We start from the raw sequence: 9,950 nt of genomic DNA, 5'->3' as shown, positions 1-9,950 counted from the left end.
GTGTCACTTGGACGCAGGACATAAGCAAGTAAATGTGGAACCGACAAACCGTGTAGACCAAAAAGTAACGTAACGAACTAAAAAAAACGCGCTAAGAAATGAAATGGGGAGGAGGGGGGGAAACAAAAATCAGAAGAGCAGCGAGCCACGTAAGAAGATGAATGCCACGTGGCATGGCCACGTGGATATCTTCCGATCCCAGGGGCCCATCCATGCATTTAATGTGAATCAACATAACAGCCAAGGGACGGCGGTCTTATCAACATTACATTCACCACTACTAATAATACTAATAATAATAATATTAGTATTATTATTCACAATTTCACATAGTACTACTACAGTCTACCACTAGCTGGCTATTACTGCTTATTACTACACAGTCTCTCTACATAACGGGAAAGACGAAGAAAAAGGAACTAAAAAGATCAAAGCGTCCTTCGCTATGATGGCCTTGACTGCAAACCCGCCGCTGCCTGGGCGGCGGAACTGCCATGTCCTCCACTTTCTCCTTCTCCTCCTCCCGTTACTGTTACCGGCGGAGCTGTCGCAGGCACAGGTGCTCAATTTCTACGCCGTCAGCTGCCCTGGCGCCGAGTCTACCGTCACCGCCGCCGTCTCCTCGGCCGTCCGCAAGGACCCCACCCTCGCACCCGCCCTCCTCCGCTTGATCTTTCACGACTGCTTCGTGCAGGTAAAACAGATCTCACGTGGCCGACACCACTGCTCTTAATGGAGGTGGAATAACTAACAGGGGAGGGGGCTAAAAATGGTGTAAATTCTTATGTGCAGGGCTGCGATGGGTCGATCTTGCTGGATCAGACGGCTGGGATGCAGCAGCCCGTGGAGAAGGCGGCGGGGCCGAACCAGAGCGTGCGCGGGTACGAGGTCATCGACGCGGCCAAGGCGGCGGTGGAGGCCATATGTCCGGGCGTCGTCTCCTGCGCCGACATCGTGGCCCTCGCCGCCCGGGACGCCGTGGTCCTGGTATGTACATAAATAAAAATCAACCTAACTAACTAAACTAACTAAACTAACTAATCTCTCGTTGTGTCTGTCTACCAGTTGGCCTGGCCATCATATGATAATGATCTCTTTACAAGTTTTTTTGTCTACTGTTTTTATTTATTTATATATTTGGTTTCAGACGGGCGGGCCCACGTGGCAAGTCCCGACGGGGAGGCGCGACGGGATGACGTCCTCGGCGGCGGCGGCGACGCTTGGGCTGCCGTCGCCGTCGCTCACCACGCCCGTCCTCACGCAGATCTTCCTTGCCCACGGTCTCACCCAAGACGAGATGGTCACGCTCTCCGGCAAGTCTCTTCAAATCTAATCTAATCTAACTATAAGTCTCTCCTTCCAATTACATAGTTACTAAAATTCATAAGCAAAAAATAAAAACCCACACCACATTGTCATCTAACTAAAAAAATTCCCTTTATATTTTATCGTTGGGCAGGTGCCCACACCATTGGGCGCGCCCATTGCTCGTCCTTCTCGGCTCGCTTGGCCGCCAATGACCCCACCCTGGACCCGGCCTATGCTGCTGAGCTCCGGCGGACGTGCACGGCCAACCCCGATGCCACCGTCCCATTGGACCCAACCACGCCCAACACATTCGACCACAACTACTACACCAACCTAGCGGCCAACCGCGGGCTCTTCACCTCCGACCAAGACCTCCACGACAACATGATGAGCCAATTCGGCTCCAACCTCGACTCCACCGCCCCTAACTTGTTCGAGCTCAAGTTCACAGCCGCCATGGTTCGGCTCAGCTCTCTCAATGTCTTGTTCGGCCCGGCCTTTGGCGAGATCCGTCACAATTGCCGGTCCACCAACTAGGAAGGAAGGAAAAAAGATGGGGAGGCAGGCACAGCTACCTAAACTAAGCTAGCTAGGCTTATCTTATCTTAATACTTTGTACTTATTACTACTATTTGCTAGGTTTACTCTTTCAGGGTACATACAATGCTAATGCTAGTGTGACCATCTATCTCGTCACATTGTGAACCCATCAACATTTCATTCATTCTATTATGATGATTCTTAATGTAATCGCAAAAATGATTTCTACTTGTGGTGGCAAGAAAGAGTAACTGTTTATGATGTCTTCACCATTTGGATGGAAAATTCCTTAAAACATCAAGCTTTCAGTCATTTTCCATGTGAAAAGTTGTTGTGAACATGGAGGAGAGTCACTATGCAACCACACTCACTATCTTGTGCATCTTGTATATGGGAACCATACATCCTACGGTGATGACAATGTAGATGATTAGTGGCATTTAGAGGTTCTTTTGGAGGGAACAAGCAATCACCTAGAGAAAGATTAGGTTGGATGTTCCCCATGAATTGCAATTGAGCTCAATTAATTGGACACAACAATCCAAGTATCTCTCAGTTATTAACGAAGTGGTCCAATGTAGATGATTAGTGGCATTTAGAGAGGTTCTTTTGGAGGGAACAAGCAAATCACCTAGAGAAAGATTAGGTTGGATGTTCCCCATGAATCGCAATTGAGCTCAGTTAATTTGACACAACAATCCAAGTATCTCTCAGTTGTTAACGAAGTGGTCCAATGTAGATGATTAGTGGCATTTAGAGAGGTCCTTTTGGAGGGAACAAGCAATCACCTAGAGAAAGATTAGGTTGGATGTTCCCCATGAATCGCAATTGAGCTCAATTAATTTGACACAACAATCCAAGTATCTCTCAGTTATTAACGAAGTGGTCCAATGTAGATGATTAGTGGCATTTAGAGAGGTCCTTTTGGAGGGAACAAGCAATCACCTAGAGAAAGATTAGGTTGGATGTTCCCCATGAATCGCAATTGAGCTCAATTAATTTGACACAACAATCCAAGTATCTCTCAGTTGTTAACGAAGTGGTCCAATGTAGATGATTAGTGGCATTTAGAGAGGTCCTTTTGGAGGGAACAAGCAATCACCTAGAGAAAGATTAGGTTGGATGTTCCCCATGAATCGCAATTGAGCTCAATTAATTTGACACAACAATCCAAGTATCTCTCAGTTGTTAACGAAGTGGTCCAAACACATTGATGATAACCATGATGCTCTAGTTGCTCTAGTCAACCACAATGGGTGGGCCATTCTGCACAAATGCATAGGACGTCTTGCATGTTATCGGTTGTAATGGACAATTTTGATCACAAGTTTGCTTAGTTATTATAGGGCCACAGATGGACTGGTTGATACTTCCTAATTTCTATGTTACAAAACACATCCTAGAGTTCTTGTCACTTGCGTCATTGTTCATTTTACAAATAGTTTGTCAAATGGCCAACTGTCTCTCCTAAAGGACAATGATGGCGAAAAAGCATTGGCTGGATCATTGTAATGATTCTATAGTGAGATGATGTGTGTATACTTCCTCGAAGAGATGACTAGTTTATAAAGTGATAACACCAACTTTATGACTTGACAGTTGGACCGGTGGATGAAATGTCTATGGATTGGTCCGAGAAGGAGAGTATCTATGTAGCTATCAAACTAGTTTTGAGGTGCATGCAAACGCCAAAAGAAATTCTACAAACAACCGATGGGTTTATGTGCTCCATAACAATTGTTTTGCCCCAATCCATTTCCTAGCAAGAGGCATGATGGTCTTCTCTTCAGAATTGTTCTTAAGAGGATTCATAGGAAGAACCATCTTGATTGTTAATAGAGGAGTTACCATGCAACATCTCCTATACTACATATATGGTTTTACCACTAACCCTATAGGTGACAAGGGTTATATAACTTATATATGTGAGTAAACATGTAATACTAATAAAAGGGTTATACACTATGGTTTTGCCACTTAAATCATTACCAATTTACCACTATTATAATTTATTAGTATTTTTTTTTTTTTTTTTCCCAAAAAAACACTACTTCGCATTAGTTAGCAAACAAAATTACATCATAGAACACCCAAAGTTCTTCTCACCATCCCTCACTCTGGCCTTCCCACCAAAGTGGACATAGTCCCCACCTCATTTTCAACAAACGTATCCAAACAACTCCAATAACCTAATAATTTGTACCATATCTATACAGATTTACAGCACCTAGACGCTGTTGGAAACCGGAAACAGCCATCGGGGTGCTTGGTAGTTCCATTGAGGCCCTGATGAGGATCTGCCCACCATAGGAGAATTACCCCATTTCAGCAAGAACTTTGATCGAGATCTTTCAGCTGCATCAGATTCCCCCTTGATTGAGTCGTATCGTCCCCGCAGCCAAGATACCAACTCAAACCAGATATTTAATAATACCTCACCGCTAGGGATCTTTTGTTGTTGAAAAACAAATTTACAACGGTTGGTCCAAATGTGCCAGACCGATAAATAAGACACCATCATCCATATCTCCTCAAAAAATTCTGAGTTAGTGCCATGTCGAACTCCAGCCCGTTGAAACACCTTGCCATCCTGCACTATAAAACCATGTCCGTGGGGATTTAACTGTTCAGCCCAGCCTTCCCCTGTTAACTTCAGCCCTTGTACGGACCCCCATACAACTCTCCCATTCACTCCGCATGCTGCCACTATCCTGAGACTTCTACCCCAAATGTTAATAGCCTCGCTGCAGTTCCAAAAACAATGAGGAATTGATTCCAAAGGGTGTCCACACCTTTTGCATCCAGCCTCACCACCACGACACCTAAGCCACTCCCCCACTGGCACCGCTTTGTGGCTAAGAAGCCACAACCAAAGCTTTATTTTTTCTGGCATATCAAACGCCCATAGCCTCCTCCAAAACGACTTCAACCAGTCATCAGAAATGCCTTTATCCTTCCAACTATTGCGAGTTAGGCCAGCACCCATCAATTTAGAGCCAATGATTTGCCTTCCTAGCTTGGTAGTGTACTCGAAAAACCGTTCAAGTTTGTCTGTACCCGGTTTCTGCCACCACACCTCTAGTGGATCCCAATCCAGATCACATATGGGCTTGTTGTCAACTATCCAGAGTTTACGATCAGATTCCAGCTTCCCTGGGTCCGGGTTTACTAGCCACTTCTTACCTTCCAACATTGCCACTCGCACTGCCAACCATTGGCCATTGTCTGCCAAAGCACTTAGGTTGCCCCACAAACGATACTCATTAGATGGGCACCTGCCTCGGATAATTTGCGCATCGCCCTCACCTACAAACCACCCAAACCAGACCCCCTCTTCTTCATTCAGCCTAGCTAGACCATCAACAGCCTTATCTATCAAGTGGGTAACCTTTTCCAGCCTGCCGGTAAATCTAGGACTTCCAACCAGACCCTCCCTTCTTCTCCTTTTGAACTCCTCCCAGTCTCTTACTGAACTAACATTGTACCCTACCATTTTTCCCCATGGCAAGTATTTTTTCTGACCAAGCATCATACCATCATCACTTCGAATCCTGGGGTTCCAAAACAGAGGTTGACGGAGTTGTTCCTCCATTGTTTTTGGCTGCATTAAGACCAGCCCCTCTCTTAAACTTGACCAGGCCCTCATTATGGTGCGGGCCACCCTATCCTCCATGCTAGTAGGTTCTTTTAACGTTAGGCCTGGACTGAACAACCACCACATCTTTGCCTTCCAAGGGCCGCCATTCCTCGGACTCCAGAGTTCAGCTCTGTCTCTAAGAAGCAATTTCCACAATTCTGGTCCAGGTTGGAGACTTCGCACCAAGAGCTTACCAAGTAAAGCCTTACTTTGGTGACCTGGATCCACCATCCCAAGTCCACCTTGACTTTTTGCCTTGATCAAACAACTCCAGGCCACTTTAGCTGAAGCAGTCTCATGGTCTCTACCCGACCAAAGGAACCCTCTCACCATTGCCTTAATATTTTTTATGCACTCTTTATCTAACATCCAGCATGCCAACGAGTGCCACATGGTGGCCAACAAAATATGGTTTACCACAACCACTCTACCTGCAAGGGAAAGCTTTACTGATGCCCATAACCGAAGCTTTTTTCTGATTTTGTCTTTCACTTGCTCAAGTTGCTGATTTTTCTGAATCTCTATTCCCACCAAAAAGCCCAAATACTTAACAGCCCTTCCATTAGGAACCCATTGAAAATCAGCATTAGGTTGCCAATTCGGCCAAGAGTTTGGACTTACCCAAAACCCTCTACTTTTGTTCCAATTAATTTTCCCACCTGATGCTTTACAGAACAACTCAATTCGATTTTCAGCCTGCTGTAAATTAGCATCATTGCCTTGCAGATAGAGCATGGTGTCATCTGCATACATGGAGTCCAACAAGTCCTTACAAGCATGTGGGTGTCATAACTAGACTCGAACCCATAACCTTTTGTTACACGGGTCGAGACTTTACCATTAGGTTATGAGTTGTAATTTGAAGGATATTATTTTCATTTAGGTTTTATTAGGAAATTGATGTATATTCCAGATTTCTCTGGAACATTCTAGAAACTTCAGGAGTATTCCTGAAGACACTATAAAAGGAGGCGCAAGGCATTAGTTCGAACCAAATCGGTTCAACGCCAGTCTTAAGCCTTCTAACTACTGTTGTATATCTTCCGTCATATAATACATATATCTTTCGCATCATCATTCTCTCTCTCTCTCTCTCTCTCTCTCTCTCTCTCTCACTCACTCATTCCTTCTCTCAAAGTTCGACACCTCTCATAGTACTAATCCTTCTCTGTCTTAGTACTATTCCCCAACAATAGTACTAATCCTTCTTTTAGTACTAATTCCTTCTCTGCCTTAATAGAGTTCCTGACAGTTTGAACCGATTTCGTCTCCTACTAGTCTCCCTCTTCCTTCTGTCTCTCTCCTTTCCTACTAGTATCTTATTTCCCTTTTCCTTCATCCCATGGCCACCGTTAGCGCTGAAGAGTATCAATCCGTTTTCTCGGAATTTCAATGCTTGAAAGAGAAGTTTCATGCTTTGGAACAAGAAAATCAACGCTTGTTGGGGGATCTTCAGCAAATTTCCTTAGAAAAGCAGCAAACGCAACAACAGCATGGGGAACTTGCGTTACGCGTGCAACAACTCGAAGCAACCATCGTAGCAATGCAACAACAAGGGCACGGAGCACAAGGGATTCATAAAGAACCCAAGATTGGCCTTCCCACGAAGTTCGATGGAACGCGATCGCAGTTTAGAGGGTTTCTTAACCAGGTACGGTTAGTTATTCAAATGCATCCGTCCCGATATCCCACCGATGCATCACGAGTGGGTTTAGTAGGCACGTTGTTAACTGGCTCTGCATTAGCATGGTTCGCACCGCTACTAGAAAAGGAATCTCCAGTACTAAATAATTTTGAAGAATTCATAAGTGAGTTTAAAGCATGTTTTGGAGATACTGACAGCATAAGGACTGCAATCAACAAAATCCGGCGATTACGCCAAGGTGACCGTCCAGCCTCCGCATATGCTGCAGATTTCCGTCTACTCGCCGCCGATATCCCCTGGGATGATCAAGCATTGATGGAGCAGTTCCGCTATGGTCTACGCAACGATGTCAAGGATTTACTCTTGACTTTCCCTGAAGAGCCAAAATCATTAACAGAAGCAATCAGTCGAGCGGTCAGATGTGACAACCGCCTCTTCGAGCGACGTTCGGAACGACAATTTCAGATGCCGAGGGCAAGATCCGAGCCTACCTATGCCTCAATGGTAGCGAAACCTTTTCAAAGGGAGTCACATAATGCGCCTCCAGTAAGTACTCCAACTCCAATGGAAATTGACACTACACGTCGTCGTGGGCCGCTATCGGAGGAGGAAAAACAACGACGCCGAACAAACCGATTATGCCTTTATTGCGGTGGACCAGGGCATATCGCGATAAACTGTCCCCATAGACCAAGAAGGCAGGTAAACCAAGTCATTGTTAGTTCTGACTATACTAAACCCGAGTCTATGTCAGTAGGAATCTCTGATAATCCTCATAGTCATAATAGTCCTAATAGTACTAATAGTCCGAATCTCACAAACAAATTTGATGTCCTTAGCCAATTAGAAGAAGAGTTAAACGACTAAGTCCAGCCAAAATAGGAGCCGTTTGGTTGGACAGCCCTAGATCTGTGCAGCCCATTAGTGGTTCCATTCCCTCTAAGCAAGTTAGTGATGTGTTCGTAGTCCAAGTAGCAGTTAGTACTAAAAGTACCCCTCCAGTACATACCTTAGCCCTTCTAGATTCCGGAGCTAATTCTTGCTTCATGGATAGGAATTTTGCCCGAGCTCATCAGATATCTCTAAGAAAGCTCCCATGTCCAGCCTCAGTAGTAGTCATTGATGGTCGTCCCATTGCTTCTGGTAATATCATAGAAGAGTCGGAACCCGTTAATATTGTCCTAGATAACTTAACATGTGTAGTATCATTTAATATTATTAGTATTCCAGAACATCCCATAGTTTTAGGATTACCATGGTTCGAGTTACATGACCCAGACATAGATTGGAGGACAAGGGAAATCCGGTTGCGACAAACCCAAGGATCTACCCAGAAGGTTGCAACCATTTCGCTACGTTGTCGTGAAGAAAACCGCCCACAAGAGGAATCGGAGGAACAAGGCGTGGGAAACGGCTCTACACACACGCGCGCCAAGAAGTACATACGAGGATCCTAGGTGGGTAGATTCGGTTGGTATGCAGTTAATGCCAAACGGCCTCTTGACGGGATATAAAAAAGGAAGAGGAAGAATAGGAAAAGATATCTCGCGCGGAGAGGACGAAGTGCTGCGGAACCGATTTCGAAGCTCCTCTCCTTCTCCTCTCTCTCTCTCTCTTGCTCTTCGGTCCAAGACCCCCGTGGTCCCTCCTCCTTTCTGCACGCAAGGGCGTAGCAACCCCGACATCTTGGTGAACCCGACGTGAAAGAGGCGGCAGAAGAGCAGGAAATGAGAGGGTCGGATCTCGCAGAGGCCATGGCTTCGGCCGTGGATCGGATTGTAAACGCGCGCGAGAGCACCGGTGCCCTCGACAGAGCTATTGAGGCGGTCGTCGGCACGATCGGCCGGTTCGATGGGAAGGATGCCACGAAGTATTTGGCGTCCTACGGTGCAGAGATGCTGATGCGGGACATTCCGGAAGAAAGGCGTCTTGCCGGATTTCCCCGAGTGGCGATGCCGAGCATCCACGCGGAGGTGCTCGAGGTGCGGATGGAGAGCCGTACCTGGGAGGAGTTCGAAGGTCGGCTCCTAGAGAAATACGGGCTGGACGACGCACTCCGGCTTTCGAAGCGAAGGTTCATGGAATGGGTGGAGGCCCCGGGGAAGGGAAGAAACGCGTCGGCGCTCCTCCGGGAGTTCGAGGAAAACTTTGCGCGCCTTTCGGCGCTTGACCGAACCATCCTGGACACGAGCCGGGTCTTGCTGTTTGTCAAGTCGGTCGACGAGCGGGATCGGGAGCAAGTGGGCTTCTTGCTGGAAACCGAAGACGGGCTCACTACGGACTGGGCGGCTGTCAGGAAGGTCTGTGGCCGTTTCGACAAACGGCGAGAATGGGCGGATAACGGTGCAACCGGGTCGGGCTCGGTCGCAGCAAGGAAGCTCGATCCAGCGCCACAGGTGCGAAAGGAAGAGACCCGAGAGTGGTTGGATACCGGTTCGGCTCCGACCGGCGTAGTCAGAGGCTCAACCGGAGGAGCGGCGCTGGAGGAATTGACAAAGGCGATAAAGGACCTCCAAATCGCGCAGGCCCGAAGGGAAGGAGGCGAACCGGCTCGTGACCGACGGCCGGCGGCAGGAAACAGGTGCATGTGGTGCGATGAAGTCGGCCACATTCGGAAGGACTGCGGCGACTTCGCGGAGGCGCTGAGGAACAGGGTGGTGTACCTGTGGGAAGGACGGGTGCATGCCAGCGACACCCGAAGGGCCCTGAGCCGAAACGATGGAAAGGGCGGTATGAAAAGGGTGATGGAAGAGGCGGCGGCCCGACACGCGGAAACCGTCCACTACTCGGCGTCAGCCGGCATTCGAGTCGGGGGCGGCG

General features: G+C 47.2%; 1 protein-coding gene across 1 annotated transcript; it reads left to right on the top strand.

The window, feature by feature from the left end:
• Positions 1-405: 405 nt before the first annotated feature.
• LOC147854056 (peroxidase 5-like) lies at positions 406-2,047 on the top strand. The gene is made up of 4 exons (XM_087332353.1): positions 406-694; positions 793-987; positions 1,148-1,313; positions 1,460-2,047. Exons 1-4 carry the CDS (start codon positions 446-448, stop codon positions 1,843-1,845), a joined length of 996 nt encoding a protein of 331 aa, XP_087188479.1. The 5' UTR covers positions 406-445; the 3' UTR covers positions 1,846-2,047.
• Positions 2,048-9,950: the final 7,903 nt, after the last annotated feature.

The sequence above is a fragment of the Azolla caroliniana genome, unplaced genomic scaffold, assembly GCF_043228905.1.
Source record: "Azolla caroliniana isolate FFs.n. ecotype wild unplaced genomic scaffold, voAzoCaro1.0.p SCAF_16, whole genome shotgun sequence".
In the NCBI taxonomy this organism is placed as follows: domain Eukaryota; kingdom Viridiplantae; phylum Streptophyta; class Polypodiopsida; order Salviniales; family Salviniaceae; genus Azolla; species Azolla caroliniana.
This window is presented reverse-complemented; position numbering and strand designations above follow the sequence as displayed.

Bases quoted from the DNA above. Each gene is read 5' to 3' on its own strand.
- LOC147854056 (XM_087332353.1), top strand. From the start codon at position 446: ATGATGGCCTTGACTGCAAACCCGCCGCTGCCTGGGCGGCGGAACTGC. The intron at 988-1,147 runs GTATGTACATAA...ATTTGGTTTCAG, and splicing joins CCCGGGACGCCGTGGTCCTG to ACGGGCGGGCCCACGTGGCA. The intron at 1,314-1,459 runs GCAAGTCTCTTC...ATCGTTGGGCAG, and splicing joins CGAGATGGTCACGCTCTCCG to GTGCCCACACCATTGGGCGC.